At 47.1% G+C, this 18,688-nt stretch overlaps 5 protein-coding genes across 5 annotated transcripts; 2 read left to right on the forward strand and 3 right to left on the reverse strand.

The window, feature by feature from the left end:
* Positions 1 to 495: 495 nt before the first annotated feature.
* N7525_011106 (uncharacterized protein) lies at positions 496 to 2,054 on the reverse strand (the record flags this gene model as incomplete). The annotated part of the gene is made up of 5 exons (XM_002560987.2): positions 496 to 1,068; positions 1,123 to 1,200; positions 1,253 to 1,544; positions 1,602 to 1,712; positions 1,774 to 2,054. 5 exons carry the CDS (start codon positions 2,052 to 2,054, stop codon positions 496 to 498), a joined length of 1,335 nt encoding a protein of 444 aa, XP_002561033.2.
* A 1,548-nt stretch (positions 2,055 to 3,602) lies between these two features.
* On the reverse strand, positions 3,603 to 5,527 carry N7525_011107 (uncharacterized protein; the record flags this gene model as incomplete). Its single annotated transcript, XM_002560988.2, has 6 exons — positions 3,603 to 3,627; positions 3,696 to 3,779; positions 3,837 to 3,955; positions 4,031 to 4,871; positions 4,926 to 5,254; positions 5,309 to 5,527. The coding sequence occupies 6 exons, from the start codon at positions 5,525 to 5,527 to the stop codon at positions 3,603 to 3,605; spliced, it is 1,617 nt and encodes a 538-aa protein (XP_002561034.2).
* Positions 5,528 to 7,828: 2,301 nt separating this feature from the next.
* N7525_011108 (ankyrin repeat domain-containing protein) lies at positions 7,829 to 11,378 on the forward strand (the record flags this gene model as incomplete). Its single annotated transcript, XM_061215344.1, has 7 exons — positions 7,829 to 7,879; positions 7,941 to 8,383; positions 8,464 to 8,506; positions 8,777 to 8,939; positions 8,998 to 9,227; positions 9,911 to 9,980; positions 10,030 to 11,378. 7 exons carry the CDS (start codon positions 7,829 to 7,831, stop codon positions 11,376 to 11,378), a joined length of 2,349 nt encoding a protein of 782 aa, XP_061067856.1.
* A 146-nt stretch (positions 11,379 to 11,524) lies between these two features.
* Positions 11,525 to 13,946, reverse strand: N7525_011109 (uncharacterized protein; the record flags this gene model as incomplete). The annotated part of the gene is made up of 2 exons (XM_002560991.2): positions 11,525 to 13,457; positions 13,525 to 13,946. 2 exons carry the CDS (start codon positions 13,944 to 13,946, stop codon positions 11,525 to 11,527), a joined length of 2,355 nt encoding a protein of 784 aa, XP_002561037.2.
* Positions 13,947 to 14,680: 734 nt separating this feature from the next.
* On the forward strand, positions 14,681 to 18,363 carry N7525_011110 (uncharacterized protein; the record flags this gene model as incomplete). Its single annotated transcript, XM_061215345.1, has 9 exons — positions 14,681 to 14,819; positions 14,870 to 16,960; positions 17,023 to 17,081; positions 17,131 to 17,172; positions 17,231 to 17,234; positions 17,290 to 17,390; positions 17,437 to 17,734; positions 17,802 to 18,208; positions 18,265 to 18,363. 9 exons carry the CDS (start codon positions 14,681 to 14,683, stop codon positions 18,361 to 18,363), a joined length of 3,240 nt encoding a protein of 1,079 aa, XP_061067857.1.
* Positions 18,364 to 18,688: the final 325 nt, after the last annotated feature.

Raw genomic sequence — 18,688 nt, forward strand, 5'->3', positions numbered from 1 at the left:
CCATGTGATAGAACCTCCATGTATGATAGCTCTCTCTCCTTTCCTTCTCTCTTCCTCCTCTCCTCGTGCAAGATCGTCAATACAGACAGTGCTTTTCTCCATTCATTCCATTTCCATCCAGATTGCACCTCCATTAGGGAGGAAGAAGGGAAAAGAGTGAGAGGTGCCAACCATCCGCATGGGCCGCTTTGCCCTAGATATTGGTGAGATCGACACCAGCTACACCCGAGGTCTACCTAGATATGACAAAGTACACATATCCCTAGCCGCACAAGTATTACAGTAATATAGGAAAATAAGATTTCATCCGCAGACCTGGCTTGCACCGGTATAACACAAATATAACAGCATAAACCCAACAAACGTTCCAAAACTGAGCTGAATTGAGACAGCGATACACTCCAATAAGAACAAACACGGAAAAATAAAGTTCGAAGTGAGACAACGTTCAAGCACAAGCGATAGTCCCCCAAAGAAGGCAGGTTTGTAAGTCTCTCAAGGAGCAACTCCGGGTCCTGCTTGTGGCATTGTCCCTTGACCTCTCCCCGATAATGAAGTACCAGGTACATTAGCGAACGTTCCTGGTGGCACGGGAAACATGTGCCTAGTTCTTGGATTGTGGTGTGGTGGGTGGGCAACAAGGTCCTGGTCCGTCAGATTAAGTTCGGATTTCGTGGTTGCGATGTTTATTTGACGGAGGTCATTAGGTGCACTTCCCGTATCTAACAAGTCTCGCACAATTGGGCCATCCAGTCGGGGGACGCCGCCCGGTTTCCAGTCACCACTGTTGAGAGCGCATATCGTTCTAGTCCAAGGGGTCATTCTCTGGCGGTCCCCATCGAGGATTGTGACTTCCATCTCAATGTATTGTTTGTTCACGGTGCCACCACCAGTGCTAACCGATCCAAGACCTATCACTGGTATTCTTGGCGCACCAGTTGCGCCAAATGGACCATGAAGGGTGTTAAGGTCTCCTTCGAAAATAGACATCATATTGGCCCCAGTGTCGTATATGAACTCTAACTCGGCAAACCAACTTACTCCTGGAAGACGAAGGGCTAATCTTATCTGAGTGAAAAAGTTAGAGAACCTTGCAACAGGGTTGATTTATCTGGATCTTACGGCAATTAGCCCTTTAGGGATCCTGGTTGGATTAAGCGTGATTGTTGCATAGGAGCTCCCATTTCCAGGCCCGCTGACCTGATATTATTCATTAGCGAGTTGATTTGGAAAGATTGACGAGATAGATTACCCCTTCAGTCCAAAATCCTTTGACGCCGTTGTAGTGCGCATTGATCGCTTCGAATTCATCCCAGTTAAATGGTCTTGGTTGACAGATCTGGACTCCCCTCGACCAATATGTAAAAAGACCGGTATTCCACTCAAGCGCACCCGCTTTGTATGCCCTCAAAAGAGCATCAATGTTTGGAAGCTGCTCGTTTGGATCTGTAGTATTCGCCAGATCTGTCCTCATGGCCTCCAACGTATGCACCCGTTCAATGGTATCCCAGCTCAACCCGTCAGACCCGGTAAACCTCATCAGACTACAATATAGTAATGTGAGAGTTTGTCTGAGAAGAACATTAATATAAAAGACTCACTCATTTGCGGTCCTTGTAGCCGTATACTCGGCCAACCTTTGCTGAAAGACACGGGGCATTACTCCTTCAGCAATTCTCTCGCGGCATCTTTCGATTTGGCCATCGATATCTCTGTTAGATTACAAATTAGCTCTTTGATTGTATCAAACACTTGGATTCAATGCCGTCCTACTCGATTTCAAGATCGTCCTCATTCATATGCCAGCCAGCAGGCAATTTAGTCGGGTCGGTGAGAGGCATGGCACCCGTCCATTTGGTCCATGGTCTGTCTTTCTTTACCCTCGCTGGTCGTCGAGCCGGCACCAACGTCCTAACGTAGGACTTGGTAAGGTCCAAGTTTTCTATATTGAGCCTTATGCGAGGAGTCGGATCACGTGGTGATCCCTGGGGTGTATGGGGCGGTAGTTGCTGAACGAGAGTATGGCTTCGAAAGCCGTATCGCTTTGATGACATGTTGGAAAAAATAAGCCTCAGAAAGTTTAGTCTGGCAAATTCAAATTGCCCTGGCACGAATGCCACGAGTCGAGGGTACAAATACCCCATGGAATAAAATCAACATTTTCATGAAAACAAAGAATGATTATAGAAGAAAGCGATGAATCCCAAACTTGAGACCGAGTGGATTTGGGTTTAAAGGTCCAAAGACTCGGCATAACTATAACAAAGAATATCTCCTCGGAAGAAATGGCTGTAAGCAATAAAACTCGATTCTTACAACTATATATTTCTCGGTACTGTTTTTCTCCGCTTTGTTTGTCAAGAAACTAGAATGAATGATACGAACCCTTGATACTTAGCTTGGAGATTCTCTCCCAATATCAAAGAACAAAAGACAACCTGGGAATTAACGCAGAATCGGTGAAAGGAGCGCCGAGAAGATATATTTGGACCAGTGGGGCAAGTAAAGAGTATAGACTATTGTTGAGGCTACGAAGGAGAGGAAAGATGGAGATGAAGAGAGGTGATAGATGAATCTATGGGAAGGAGCTGGTATATAAACCAGCTGTATGACCAAGATGCAAAGAGCCAAAAAGCTCAATCTGCACACGGACAGACAAACGCATACCCTGCATGGACTGCATGCCAAACAGATACCCTGCGTGCAGTACATGTCAACAACTATTGATTGACTGCGACGCTATTTTTGACAACCGCTAAAGCCGATTGGAATTGGAGTTCCTATGATTTTGGTGCTGATGGGAACCCAGATCGTTTCTTTCAAGAAGAAGGATGAAAGGAAGGATGTAACCACGTGACCTAGAATTAATCGAACCAGGGGGAAGCCATGAGCTTGCTCACCTTCGCCCTTCTCCGTTATCAAGTCACTTCTGCAACTTTCCCTCTCAATGTAATTCGGTTTACTCTACTTTATGTACGCTTCTCAGGTCTCCGCAGATGACTGAGTTATACATCATTTAAGCCGTGAGGAACAAACACTCCGGATGGTCGATCAGACAACTCGGTGAAAGCCTTCGTGGTCTAGTTTGGTCATGACGTCGGTCTCATATCCTTTCATATGACATTCTTGGTAACAAGATTGACATCCGAAGGTCTCCAGTTCGATCCTGGACGAGGGCATCTCTTTTTGCCTCTCTCATTTCGACGGGTGGGTCACACTCGGCCAATTGACGGGCTGGGTACAATCCTTACAACAACAATGAAACTCACAGCGCGACCGAAAGCCGACAGTATAGTCATGAGGCAAACCTATGCATCAATGGTCACATAAGCCATGCGTCGTGCTCAGGCTGCCCCGAGCAACCTCATTCAAGCCATAATGATGCAATTTCTGACTATTCACAACGAGCCTTCATATAAAATTATTGTCAAATCAGTTATTCCGCAGTACTATAGGGTTCTGATTCGGGTAGTTGATAAACCCATTATGTTCTGATCCATCCTATGAACAACTGTAATTTGCAAGTCCAACGCTCTTCTATGATTAGCCCGATGTTTATTGTCGCAAGAGATGTGTTGAATCTCTCCAGCAGATTCACAGGTCTAACGAGCAAACCGAAAGTCAATTCTGTACAAGATGGTAAGTTCTGAGGCACTAAAAGTAGTTATCCACGGATGCTCTACAGCGCGACGTACCTCTTGTTAGTCAATACCGGGTTTTCACGCAAGTAAAACTCTCTTTGCTCGCTCGTCATGGCATCCCATTTTGCGGTGTTTCTCCTATATACAGTTAGCAGAGGTGCTCTATATTTATATGTGCGAGTCCTGAAACTGTACCTGTTCCACCAATCGTAGTAGAACTTGGCAAAGATAAAAAGGAACCCGCTGACGACAGCCAGCGCAATGAGGACTTTATTTCCATTTTTGTAGTATGGTGCATCCTTTTCTTGGTACACCTACTCAGGATTGTTAGCATCCCAAATGATTTTGCTCAAGATCATTGGTAGCCTAGAATAAGGACTGGAACTTACATTAGCACCAGCAATGTTGCTCAATTGTACAGACATATTATACAATGCAGAAGCAACAGTGCGAGTCCGCACAGATCCGGCATTTCGAGAGGTGAGCGCCACCACAACAGGATGAATGCTCGGCCCGCCGACAAGAAGTGTAAGTATCGCCCAACGGGGCCAGGGCATGCTTTTCTGAGGAAGCAACTCTAGCGCAATTAGGAGGACTATGTTCCAGACTTCCACTCCCACTCCCCAAAGCAGGCGCTGGTTTGTACGCTCCGCAATCCAGGTAATAGCTATCAAGGTGATAATTGCTAGGACAGCTGATGGAATTGTCAACAAGTTCGTCTGGAAAGTTGTGAATCCCTGAGACCGCAGCTGTAGCGTGAGGTAGCTTTGCGCCGGATGAGTGGGTATCAACCATATTAGACCGAGAGCATAAATGGGCCACATATGGTAATCTTTGAGCGACTCCCAAAAGCGCCGTGGGGTCACTGCTTGTCGATTGTGCATACTGCCCTTACTAGGATCGTCCCGAATGACGCGGTTCACGATGATCTTCTCCTCGTGCTCCGTAAACCATCCGTTCTTTCCACGTAATCCTCCCTTGGTTTGCACGGGTGACGCTGGCATCCAGAAAGCAGCGATGATTCCAATCACGCCAGTTATGAGACCCTCGTACGCAAATAGATATCTCCAGGCACCGCCGCCGTTGGCGTCGGTGATGTGTAAGAAGCCAAAGGCTAGGAATGATCCAATAATTCCGGCAACAGTGTAGGAAATCCAGAAACAGGTCAGTCTTTTCGGTAGCTCACTAGATTTGTAGAAGAAAGACAAGAAAAGGATTGTATCAGGTATACTGAAAGCTGTCGTTAGTCCCATCTTGAGATTTTACGAAATAAAAAATACTCACAAGCCGCCTTCTAAGAATCCTAGCAGAGCTCGACAGGCCAAATATGAGCCACGCCCTTTTAAAAAGGCCTGACAAGCCGCGACCAGGCTCCAAGAAACAATTTGCATAGGGATCCAACGGTCTGGGCCGATTCTCTTGGACAGTAACTGGGAGGGCATCTCCGCTAACAAGAAGCAGACCAGGAAAACAGTCTGCCCCAAGTTGTAATCGTTGCTGGTCATCCCTAGATCTTCTAGAAGCGTACTCGCCAGTGCCTGGCCGATGTTGCCTCGATCCAGCTGCAATGCAAAGAAGGTCACGCAGGCAAACGTGCAGACACGAGCATCGATCTATCCATGCTTAGTTGATTCGTAATCGAGGTCGCGACAGGGAATGTAACCGACCTTCCTGACAATCCTTTTCTCTTCCTTTTCCGTCCATTGAAAGTTGGGATCCCAGCGATGGAGTCCCTCGTAGCTGTCGATCGGCCGGTAGAAGTGATGGCCCTCTCCGGCCCCAAACGTACCTTCTCCTTTTTGTTGATCACTCTTCTGCCACTCTTCATCCGAGCCATCTGCGTTACTAGCAGAAACCCTTGCTGTCTTTACTCCATCTATAGACATCTTTTCGGAATGCCGGAAGAGACCCTGTCAAAAAAATGATTGTGAAAAGCATCATAAAACAGTCTACTTCGGCCTTTTTATTTCCACAAGAAGTATGCGTTGCCGCAATGACCGTCACGCAATTCTGCCCTAAGAGGAGTTGTTATGTTGTGCCTGTAGGCGTGAATGAGACAATTGCAAAATAAAGACCTAGTCCTAGAAGAACGTCTGACTTAGACTGTTATTGTTAGCAAAACTGCCATATTCTGTAATGACTAGTTATCATTTGCGGAATAATACGCAGACATGTCGGCGTAGCTCTGGAGGCGGGGTCCAAGCGAGTTGCATCATTCGGGAATTCAGACACGCCATCTGGACTAATATCTTAATTGTTGTCATTGGCTCATCCGTTTCGCTTAAATATGGTCGCCTTATGCTTATTTAGTTTTGAAATTCACCTTCGGGTGCAAGCATTGCGTGATGTCTGAAGGACCTACGTGCTCAACGACGAAAGTTTATATTCTAGATGGGGATACGCTCATCATCGTCAACTCTTCCAAGGTATCTTGTCTATACTCCTTATCAGTCTCGGTAGCATGTCGGTTGAATGTATGTTCCAATACCTTAGGCAAGGTTTCTCTCTGGTCCAATCGAGTGAAATCTTTATGTACGAGGTCCCACAATGGCGTCCGAGGTAGATGACGACGCAGAAAAACGTAAAGATGTCCAAATTTATACCACGGGAGTCTTCCAATCCAGCATTTCGGCAACCCGCGGTAGTACTTTTGATACTCTTGGGCGATTCGGTGTCCTCTTGTACATGCCGACAGTGAAGCTGTAGAGGGGTTCGGGAGGTGGCAGGGCGCTATCGAAATTGTGTCGGCCATGTTTTCTTGCAATATGTTAGCTCGTCATAATATAGGGAATTGAGGGGTAAGCGACCAAAATTCGTATAATCTCATGGTAGATCGGTAAGTTGTTATTCATTCCAAGGTTCTATCACACGAGGGAAGGTCGATGGACAACAAAACGGAGTAAGCAAGTATGGAGAGTGACGATAGCAGATAGAGTACCCTTGCTCTTTGCTTCGTGGTTCCTTCCACGTGAGCCCAAATTCAAATGGGGAAGGGACTTTGGGAAGAAACCTATGTGACCTCGGGATGGCATATCTCCTAGTCTGCCGAGGGCGTTCCCTCAAAGATTCTTTCAGATTCATCTCTGGCTGGGTATACCTGTTAACTCACTTCTTCCCGTGTCTGTGCTGATTATGCAAAATTGTGCAAATCGCAGTCGACATCATCGAACATTCTTGCTTATTGCTGAAAGGCGTCAGTGCCTTAGTGTTTTGGATCGCACCTCTTCTGAGCAGACTGCCACCATTTTTTTCTGGATACTGCATAGCAAAATTCCCACAGAAATAATTGAGAGTCCATCACAAAGCGCGGTGCGCCACTGAACAGCTGTGAGGGGCATGGCGCATCTGAGGCGCCATTACTTGAAAGAGTGAGCAATCGCCACGCTCGTGGCCACATGATGGACTTGGCCAAATGAACATATGAAGGGAATTTGGCATTACCGAAGTATCCGAATCTTATCCAGGCTCAAGATAATTTCGTTGGTCCGGGCTCGATGGAAACTGCCGTTCTTTGTCTCTCGGAGATATCGAGGGACCCGGTAGAAACGTGGTTTCTTTGACACCCTTGACCTTTCGGTTAGCTGCGTAAACTTCATGATTATCCTTTTTATGCACAATTTTCTATTAAGCACCGCATCGATGGGAAGTGAGCTGATGCCCAGGAGGGATAGATAGAGAGACCAAGTAGGTCGTCGTATGTGGGATAGCCCAAGATACAGATGATCCGACCACTATTAGTTTCGTTTCCGATAAGCAAATCTGACTAATGAACTGGTCTTAGAAGTTTGTATGCCAAGGTGTACGGTCGGTGGGTTCTTGGTGTTCTCTTTGGCATCACCTCCAGACTGCACGATTCTGATTGTCGCTCAGGGCTAGGGTCATGATTCGCGCATGGAGTGAACGGTGGTGGCGTCAATATTGAAGGCCGAGCTCCTTCCTTTTGAGTAAACTGCACATGGCTCAAGGTATCTGACTTGATATCCTGAAAGAATCTGGCCAATGTTTCTGTTAGTCGCGCCAATAAACCTCAGCTCGTCGAGTGCAGGAGGGTGGCCAGACCAAACAGCTAAGAACAACAAAAAATAATATATCTAATCTCACGGCGATATAGTTCTACAGTCAATATATTTGTGATGTCTCGTCATTTGCCATTTATCCAGGACTCTCATACCTAAACTCTAGTAATAATGGCAGAGTTTGATGACCAACACAGTCGAGTCCCCGAGTCGGTCTTTTTAGTGAGTATCCAACATGATGACATGATTGTTTTGGCATAAATAACTGACCTCATCCTAACAGGGCGTGCTATGGGCTCTCACAGGCACATCGTTTCTATTTGTCATATTCCGCATATATGCCCAACTTGCCTCGTTCCGTCAAGTGTTCCTAGATGGCTACCTTGTTGTCTTCGCATGGGTCATTATGCTCACAGCCGCAGTCATCTGGCAAGTCGAAGGGAAGGTCCTTTACGAGTTGTATGCGATCAGCGCTGGGACAAAACCATTCAATCTTGAATTCCTACCGAGGTACGATATATTCATGCGATTCAATGCCCCACTTCAGATACTATTTTATTCGGCGCTGTGGTGTGTCAAATTCTCGTTCATGGCACTCTTCTATCGAATCAGTGCCAAGGTCAAATCTCTCCGTATCTGGTGGTACGTGGTACTTTTCTGTACAGGGAGTGTCTATATCGCATCGGTGGCCGATATCGAATACAAGTGCAGTTTTGGAGGGTTGGAGTATATCATCAGTGAGAACAAGTGAAACCAAATCCTATTGATTTACCCTGACACTGAACTACGCAGCCCAATGCCCCCAGCTTCATCATATTCATTACGAAAATCGAATGTTCTGGGCAAACTGTGCTGGGGATATCACCACGGACTTGATGAGTGAGTTTAGTGCAAATTCTTGAGGCTTGATGCTACCAGGAGGATGAAGGAGGAAGAAATGATCTGATATGAATCTATGGAAAGGAGGCTGCGTACAAATGCTCAGTCAGCACAGAGAAAAACGCATACCCTGCATGCATTGCATGTCAACACAAATACACCGAAATATTAAGGGAGTCCTTGAAACTAACAATATTTCTCTCGTTAGTCCTGTCTATTCCCTTCCTTGTGCTATGGAAGACACGAATATCGCTGCGAAAGAAGCTCATTTTGCTCAGCATTTTCTCCGCAACTATCTTCATCATGGTCACGGCTATAATCCGGGTGGCCGTCGGAATGGACTATGACCGTCAGATGAATATCGACTGGCTATGTTTCTGGAGCTTTGTTGAAGTGGACGTTGGTATGTTATCTCAAGCTTTCGTAAGGTTGTTGTCCTAATACTGACCTTCGCTTGGTAGCAATTATTGTCTCGTGTGTCGCTTCCCTCCGACAACTCTTTGTCGCCTCGCAAAATCAGAGCTCATCTGCAAGGGCCGCGTACCATGATACAAACGATCCCATTCTGAAAAGGTCGAAAGAGGGGTCCAGCCAAGATCTGTCGCGGTCTGTGGGGGATGTCGAGTCGCCCGCAAATGATGAGGTGCCCATGTCGCCCCTGAGTGTTGTACATGTTCGTCAAGATTTCGAAGTGAGTCGTGCTAATGCAAGTCAGTCTGTTAATGGTGAGAAGGCGTGCAGACCTCAGACGAGCTTTGACTAGTTTAGAAATTTCCATGCTTCTAAGCGTACATCGAACCTGTTCATCTTCAGCTTTGTAGATCTAATTGAATACCTCGATAACATTAGAGTAGGTTTAACGAAAGATAGTTCCAATTCTTCCAGGGCACTTCAATACTAAGCTTAGCAATACTAATTGGGGCCTCCGGGGTGGTTCTCTGGTTGCGCACTGTGGGCTGTCAGCATGATAAGGTCTACGTGCAAACGAGATCATAAAAGGCTGTACAAGATGGTATTGTACTGAGTTGAGAGCTATCTAAAGTAGGAATGGAAGAAGAGTAGGGGTGAACTATGTACATGGGAGAAGGTCATGTGGCACTGTGATATTTAACACAGAACGTACTGAGTTATTGTTCAATAGAAGGCAGGTCAGTTTCCAGGACATCCCACAAGGCCTGAAGGGCTTCGATTGTCGACTCATGGATTTTCGCTTTTACCATCTCCGGCGTTTCGCAGGCGCCCTCGCCAAGGCCACTAGGATTATCTGTGAGTCAGAAAATTTCCCACGTATTCTTGAAAGAATATTTCTACCACTAGAGAATCATCGACTTATCTTAGGGAGACAGCAAAATGTACCTTCCTATTGAATTACAGTCGCAGATCCTCTATGAGGCTGTCGAAATCTGCCCACTCCACGATCTGTGGAAACTGAGGGCAGTCAATTGTATGGACCCTTCCCTGTCTGTCAATCACACTCTAACAAATGATTCCAGTCTTCTTTGCAAGTGAGGTCGAGGCTTTCCTGTTGGAGCGTGTTGAACTCCGCGACGGTGCCATCCCTTCGACTGCCAACGCCGAACCCAAAATCCGGTGGGAAGATCTTCCCTATCGCATGAAACGTGTCTATCTCCACCGCAAGATTCAGATCCATGATTACAGCCAATGTGGATGGTCGAGCCTGGTTCACGGAATACTTGACCTCCCTCATCAGAGAACCGAAACTCTTATCAACCAGCTCATCGATGCATACCTATGTGGAGAATTCAGTGGCTGTCGTAAATTACTCGATCCCGATTTGTACACAGCAGAAAAAAACAACCTCGTCTCTGCTCGCCGCACCATGACATCAATACATTGGCCACTCGAGGGATTTAAAACGACATTGGAGTATGCCTTAGCGGCGAGTGCCATTCAAAGAGGAGACTGTATCCAGCTGCAGACACTTCTTGATCGAGGAATTGATATTACAGGCCACAGTGACCGACTGGCCCTTGTTCCGCTGGATGTCGCTGCCAAAAAGGGTTCTAAGGCGACCATAGAGCTACTTGTAGCACATGGTTGTCCAATGAAGTACCGCAGTTATAAGACTCGTCATTACTACTTTGACAAGACCAAAGTTACTGACATGATGGCGCAAAGCGGCAATGACATCGGGTTGAAGGTTTGGATTGACCGCTTGGTAAAGGACGGGCCAATGCATCCGAAGCTTTTGAAGCGGACGATGGTAAGGGGAGTTCTGGGCGGGCATGTTGAAGTCTTGAAACTTGTTCAGGAGAAATTTGAAGCCCTGTATGGTAATCCTGGATGGGATGCTCATATGCTTGACCACGCCATCAGGTATGGGTCATTGGACCCAATTAAGTATCTGTTCCGTCGAGGTGAGGTGGATGCGCACACGCGAACAAGCCCATCAGACAGGATGCCACTTCTAAAACTGTTGTGTGGACGTCCAATCCAGAACAGGCCAGATATTGTTAGGTTTCTTCTTGAAAATGGGGCAGATCCAAATGGGAATGACCCGCCGAAGAAAAAAACACCTTTGGAAGTGGCCGTCAAAGCAAAAGATTTTGAATCAGCATCCATTCTATTGAAGTATGGAGCAGCTGTCGACTTCAAATGGATTATGCCATTGCTACTGATTAGCCAGACCTCTGCCGCTTTGGCTCAGCTATTATGGCCTGGCAGACACAGTCGCCGAGTATACAAGACGAGAGGAAAGTCATATACTCTCTGTCGTGAGGCGAAGATAATAAACAATGTTGGGAATGTTTTCTTAGAACTGGGGTGGAGTGAACAAGATGTGAAAGGCTTGGGGATTGATCATTTTATCGATGTATTCTAGTGATACTTAATGCGCGGCTGGGGTAATGGATTGTTACTTGAAGTCAAGAGTGAGACCCAGCATACCAGGCTTTAGGGATATGTGTAAACCTTGGGTCGTACATATTGACATGCATAGGAATTTCTCAATAAGAAAACGCAGACTTATTATTCTATGGCAACGAAGCTGTCCGTAATCAATGGGTGTTTTTCAATGGCATCATGGAAGCTCCCATCAGAGCTGCAGGCACTCCCCGGATCTTGCAACTCATCGAAGGCTGAGTTGGATCGGGGCAGACACCAAGAAAGGAAGCCCGAGTCAAGAAGTGTCGGAGACGTCGCCTTCTTCAGTTCTGGCACCTGGTTAACAACACTTAGTAGTTCATCAAATGCCAATGCCAACTTTTCCGTAAAATCCGGACGCTGCTTTAGGTAATTTCCAAAATCACCAAGAGTATATAGCTTGTCGTACTTTCTTCGGAAATGATCCGTCGCCGCCAAAATTTGGAGTGTGGTAGGATCAGCGTATAGTGCCGCAGTCTGCAAAAGGTTCGGGCCTTTCATACGGGGGCAGATAGAGTACTCATGCCATCGATCGAGGAACAATCGTAGGACATTATGACTGTTGTATATAATTGCGGTCGTCAAAGGTGTTGATCCATCAGTCGATACGGAGTTGATGTTTGCGCCATATTCCAATAATAGCATAGCAAACCCGGCATTGTCAATCCTTGCCGCATGGATAAGACCAGTCTTCCCGTCGTTTCCACTTGCATCCACATCTGCGCCAAAGTCGAGCAGAGATTTTAGAAGCAAAATATCAGTAGCATTTCGGGTAGCGCAATTGAGTGGACTGCCCTTCCTTTCACCGCTTGGATGGCGTAAATCTGGCTGCGCTCCCGCCTCTAGGAGGAGACGAACGGCAACAGTGTGGCCCTGAGAAGCAGCATTTGAAAGAGGACCTGATAATTGAACGTCGACTATGTTCGGATCTGCGCCGTGACTAAGAAGTGTGACAATGGCTCGCGTATCCCCTCGGGCGGCTGCCCAGGCCAACGCAGTGCGACCCATGGCATCAATAGCATTAATATCATGCGGACTGCGGGTTATCTCGTCCTCCAGACTCAACATTGACAAGCCAAGCACGATCCTATGGGTCTTCGTAAACCTTGCCTCGTCTATAAAATCTTCAAGATACCCGTTTTTCGCGATGATGCGGAGGGCACCGACGGCAGTCTCAGAAAGTCCGCCTTCGAGAAGGAAATGACAAGCTTTGTTCCTTGGGCTATTGTCACTGGCAGATATTGGTCTGTAGTTTGCGTCTGCACCTGCATGGATCAAAAATTTGCAAGTGTCATATTGCTTGCCGTAGAGGGCCCACCGAAGAATCGAATACCCGCGAGAGGCACTGACATCACGTGGAGAAGCCAATCCCTTGCTGAACAGGTATTTCAGCCCGTCGATGTTTCCATTCAATGCGAAGCTAACGCATTGTGCGGTGTCAGGTACCCTCCGTAACGTATCGAGGTGTAGCATTGTTCCCACATTTGGTTGGTACCCAACTTGCAGTCGCACAATTGCAGATGACAGAGATGTGAAGGGAAACCAGTATTCAAGGCTGACTTGCCTTACCCGTGATTTACTGCATGCATGCATGTTACACCTTGGGCTGAAATAAGGGAGTCCGGCATAGCCAACGAAAAGCTGCCCGAAAACACGGTTGACGAGTGTGGGACTTGTGGCTTTCTGGTGTGAATGGCAAGAACATGGGCAGCCCGAGCGGCAGGTAACGGAAAATGGAGCAACACGAATGCCTATCCCTTCGGAGCTTGGTGCCGCTAGGGGTGTATTCTTCTCGGATGAGGGTGGAAGCTGTGTTCGAGGAGTGGACATATGGTACGACGAACCAACTTGGGTGAACTGGCTTGCTTGGACTTGATGTGACTGGGTCAGTAGCATCTCCTCCACTCTAGCAATACGTTGGTCGACGGCAGCAAGTCCATTCAGAAAGTTGCTCTGTAAAGCAATCTGCTGCTGGGAAGATTCAAATGTGACAGCCGAGATTGCCTCGATGTCCAAACGGATCTTTGTCATATCTTGCCTATTTGGAACTTGTCAATGAACTTCATCCTTGTGTCAAACAGATAAATTTGACTCGGTGGGCATACGAGTTTGAAGCACCAAGCATAACATTTAGATTGGCCTTAACGGTCCTAATATCCTCTTGAAGGGTCTGCAGGCGACTTTGTTCTTTTCGCCAAGCATGTGCCCTGAAAATCGACATTCTTGACGCGCGACAGGCTACGGTCAGCTGACAAACAATGTCTTTGATTTCAAGTAGCTTTTTATTGGCTTGGTGTAAAAGATGGGGGATAGCCGAGAACTGCGTTTCGGGCAGGAACGCTCGGCTTTTGATGAGCAAGGAGACCTGAAGAAGCACGAGGTTGAGATCCGCGACTTCATTGTTGACCGCGTGAAGGCGCCCTGGTAGGCTTTCACAAAGCGCCCGTAGGTCTGAGAGAGCCGAACAAGTTTGAGTGGCAAGTGTTGCGATGGCGATCACACTCGCGCCAAATGAGAGAGGGTCCATATCAGAAATATGAGCTTTCAACGTTGGACCAAAGTCACAGACTAAGTCGAATGTCTTTCGAATAAGTATCCAAAAATATGAGATGGGATGGGTCTCTGGGTTTAACGCTGGGCGGTGGAGGTCTCAGGGACTTTTGCGTGGGCGCTAATTTCGTTACCTCCAATCTCCATGGACTCCTCCGCACAGCGGTCTTGTTAGGATACTATTGTGACTTGTATGCATGATTGGCTTCATGTTACCTGGAGGCTTTCCGCGTCAACAGTCTAGAAATGTCCTGATAAATAGAGCTCCTGCCATCTTTTTCATTACTCACTTTTCTCAATCCGAAAAGAAAAAGAAAACAGTAAGGTGAATCGGCGCCGTGGCTATGAACCGTTCACGATTTGGTCCATTGGTTTACTTGGACCAACGGTTCCAAAGGTGGTCACATATGGTCTTTCTGATATCCTTAAAGGTACCTGGTCAAGATAGTGCGTCTTTGGTGTGAGATTCTGGTACATGTCGCTAACTGCTCTACTCTTCGAAGGTTACGACGAGGTCACACCTGTGGACCGTACGGCACGGACGGTCCCGCTTTCCCCGCTTCTTAGTCATCCCAGGGAGGGGACCCATGGGCGAAAGGCGAACAAACCGTGGATTCGGCACGAGAGCCTCTGGACCTTAAGACATAAGGTTGAGGACCAGAGTGATATATACGTCTGCGAACAAGGTCATCGTCTTCCCTCGGTCTCGACATGCGATTCGGTCGGGATTTCCACCATCACACGGTCCCGGAATGGGCATCACTTTATGTCCCCTATGACTCGGTGAAGTGCGCATTAAACTCGGCGGTCGGGCAGTCAATTGATGCGAAAGTTGAACCAGATTTTTCAGGTTTGTCATTTCATTTGTCTGCCCGGAACACTTTCTAATGGTGAATGTAGAAGTGTACGCGCTCCTCGACGGTAGCATCCAGGCCCTCTGCAAATTCCACCGTGAAAGCTGCAACTTTCTGACAACAAGACAAGCAAAGCTTGAGATTAAATTTGGAAGGTTACTCCAAGCAATTATATTCTCAGGGCACAAGGAGGATGATTTTCACGAAGTAAAGATCTTCCTGGAAGTCGTCAAAAAGCTACACGATGATTTCGAGAAGCTTCAAGATTACTCTCGGTTAAATCAAGAAGCTATCCAGAGACTTTTCACGAAAATCGAGAAGCTGAGTGGTTCCAAGAGCCTACTTTATCAGGAACAAAAAGCTAAGTGGGCAAGATCGCAAATTGACCTTCGTACACAATGTGCGAACTTCATAAGCCAGTTCGAGGACCTAAGGTCTAGCGTCATTGAAAGGTCCTCTGATGGGTCTCGACCCTCCACAGTAGAGGACCTGGTCAGTAAATTCAAATCGGATGACCTGCCAAGCCTCGTTGCTCAATATGCCGCCCTATATCGCGCAATCAGAACCGACAAGCCTTCAAGTTTGGCCCATCCGCTCAATGCTCTATTGCGCGATCCGTCTCCAGAACAAGGCTCCAATACCTTCCTTTATGAACTAGCGGGGCTTGCAATAACCTGCCACTCTCATCTTTGCTTTCAATATTTGTTATCAGAAACGTTCAGCACGAATGGTGTTGTGCTAGATCACGATTTGCTGAATCATGTCATTATCATGGAAGGGGAACTCTGCCTTTCATACGCAAACAATGAATTCAAAGAAACAATCCAAACCGGCGAGAAGAGACACGCTGGCCTGTTTGATATTGCGATTGAATATCTTGCCTCTCGTAAGGAAACCGTTTTGTCTACGCAAGACACGTTTGGCCGCCTTAGCCTTCATTATGGGGCATTGCACGGCATGGATTCTATTTGTCAATCAATCATGGGCTATTCTCATGCCTGGGGCTTGGGCTGCGCATCGAGGCTAATTCTAACGCCGGACTGGCAAGGATTTACACCATTTCACTACGCGGTCATCGAAAACCACGTAGGCGTTGCCAAAATATTTCTGGAAACTTTGTTTTCAGAAATCAAATCCGGACAGGTGGCTCAAACCGAAACTCTGTTGGAAAGTCTGAGTGATATGTTAATTCTCGCTATCAGATACAAGCATGATGGTATTGTGTTCCTCCTCACAAAAAGCTCCTTTGACCTTCATGGGTTCTCGCTGTATGGGGAGTCTGCGCTGTATGTTGCTTCTCAGATTGGGCGTAGCGACTATCTAAGCTTGCTGCTGGAACACTCCAATGCTGTGCATATAGACACTGCCGAAAAGGTGCATGGGTGGAATCCATTGTTTATCTCTTGTGTGGAAGGCCACCATACCATTGTCGAGCTTCTCCTGCAAGCAGGAGCTAGTCAGGACGTATACGATCATCATGGTTGGACCGCTAAGGAACATGCAGCTTTGAGGGGCCATCTCCATATTGCTGAGATGCTGAAGCCATGGGATACTGGCCACCTTACTGGTGGGCCTGCCGACATGCCGCTGAAGTCCAAGTCCGCAGCCATGTGTCGTCTTTCCATGAGCGGAAATCATGTCATTGTCAACCTTGGTTCTTTGCGTAACGGCAAGCATGTCGAAGCTGTGGACTTGAGAGGCTCCTCGCTGGACAATTCACCTCACCCGAAAAATCTCACTTCGACGGATATGTCAATTTCAGTTGAGGGTACCTCACAGCGGGTGAAACTGCCCATACTGAGCGATATGGTCAATGGACCTTTTGTTTTTCCTGTCATTAACCCCAGTGAAGCCCGCCTAGCTTTCAAGCTTTACGCTGTAGACTCATCGTGTGAAACGTGCGAGCTAATAGGCAGTGCTGCTTATTTACTAGAGAGCGACAAAGACTGCTTTGGAGCGAACCGTGAGAGCCTCGTCAGAGAGCGGACTGTCCCGATTCTGGAAAAGAATACTATGGATATTATAGGAACCATCGCTTTCACATTCGTTATTGCTAAGCCATTGATGGGCTCAAATACTCCCCCATTGGTGAAACAGAAACTCTCCGCAGAGGGCCTACAGCTTGTCGGTCATAGAGGTACCAACTCCATCCAATCGGCACTTCACACCGCGATATACAGTAATGCTGACACTAGAAAGGGCTTGGTCAAAACACTGCCAGTCACAGTCAACTTCAGCTGGGAGAGAATACCATAGAGGTATATTCACCAATACCCCGAAACACTGGCGTACTAACATTTGGAACAGTCTTTTCTTTCTGCTGCCAGGCTTGGCGCTTCATATGTTGAGGTGAGAAGCTCCAAAGTATCAAGTACATAAATAGCTGGCGTTAACTAATCTATAACAGTTTGGTAATGATCCATTCAAGTGAAGCCGTTCCTTTTCTCTTTGCTAACACGCGGCCAGATGTCCAGCTCACTAGAGACCTTACACCTATCATATATCATGACTTCTCGCTAAGCGAGTCTGGAACCGACATTCCTATTCATGATCTCAGTCTCGAACAGGTCTGTCTATCCGAACTTTAACAATTTCTAACTCTAACCTTTCAAGTTTATGCACGCGAGTGAACTTCAATCACCAAGCGTTGAACCAGTGTCGGTGCTCGGGAGGCTAAATCCACAGGGCCTGTCACATGGGCTGGGCAGGACAAGAGTCCGCTCACGTTCATTAACAAAGGACAAGGAGTGCGAGACTGTGCGAATCCAGGACATAATGAAGCACACCGTGGACTTCAGGAACAAAGGCTTCAAGCCGAATACAAGGGGCCATTCCGTGCAGGATTCTTTCACCACGCTGGAAGAGCTGCTTACAAAGCTGCCTGACTCAATCAGCTTCAATATCGAGATCAGTATGTTTCCTGTATCCGAATGAGCACTCGGCTCGTCTCATGGGCTGAAAATCTAACATGGATAAAGAGTATCCCCGCCTTCATGAAGCTGTTGAGGCCGGTGTAGGGCCAATCGCTATCGACATCAACACCTTCATCGACCGAATACTTGCCCAGATTTTCCGTGTTGGCGGTGGAAGGGCCATTATACTCTCCTCATTTTCGCCTGAGATCTGCATTCTTCTAGCAAGTAAGCAAGATACGTATCCTGTCCTGTTTATCACCAACGCCGGCAAACTACCGATGTCGGACATGGAAATGAGGGCTAGTAGTCTACAAGCTGCGGTGCGTTTCTCGAAGCGATGGAACTTGGCCGGTATTGTCTTCGCTTCCGAGACATTGCTCCTGTGCCCGAGACTGGTGGGCTATGTTAAAAGATCAGGTTTGATTTGCGGATCTTACGGCTCTTTAAACAACCTCCCGGAGAATGCCAACGTAAGTTCAAAAACAATTCACCGTCCCATCTCAACATCACGGCTCATTTGCTTTAGATACAACAAATAGCTGGTCTTCAGCTTCTCATGGTCGATAATGTTGCACTGATCGCATCGGCCTTGGGTAGGTCTTCCACATACCAGACAATGACATGAACGCGACACCTGGAGATGATTGAAGATAGCTGGCGCTTATCCCTGAGCATCACCTTGCACGTGAATATCCGGAAAATCCCAAATCGTTTATCAGCTCGCATTGAGTAGCCAACTTCCACGCAGTTGTTCGAGCCTCATACATTTAGACAAAAAAAAGCAACCAAAACACCCCCCAAAGCTTCTTAACAGGAGGATTGCTTTCACCCACCCAACCTAATTCGCCGGCGTGTCTTGGACGCGGCTCGAAGGCGGGTCCTTTTTATTATAAAGGATATCCTAGATAGGTCTTCCTGATATGAATTATAGACCTCGGTAGTAAGCGTAA

Source organism: Penicillium rubens (assembly GCF_028828025.1).
Source record: "Penicillium rubens strain IBT 27055 chromosome Unknown utg000004l_segment0_segment0, whole genome shotgun sequence".
Taxonomy (NCBI): domain Eukaryota; kingdom Fungi; phylum Ascomycota; class Eurotiomycetes; order Eurotiales; family Aspergillaceae; genus Penicillium; species Penicillium rubens.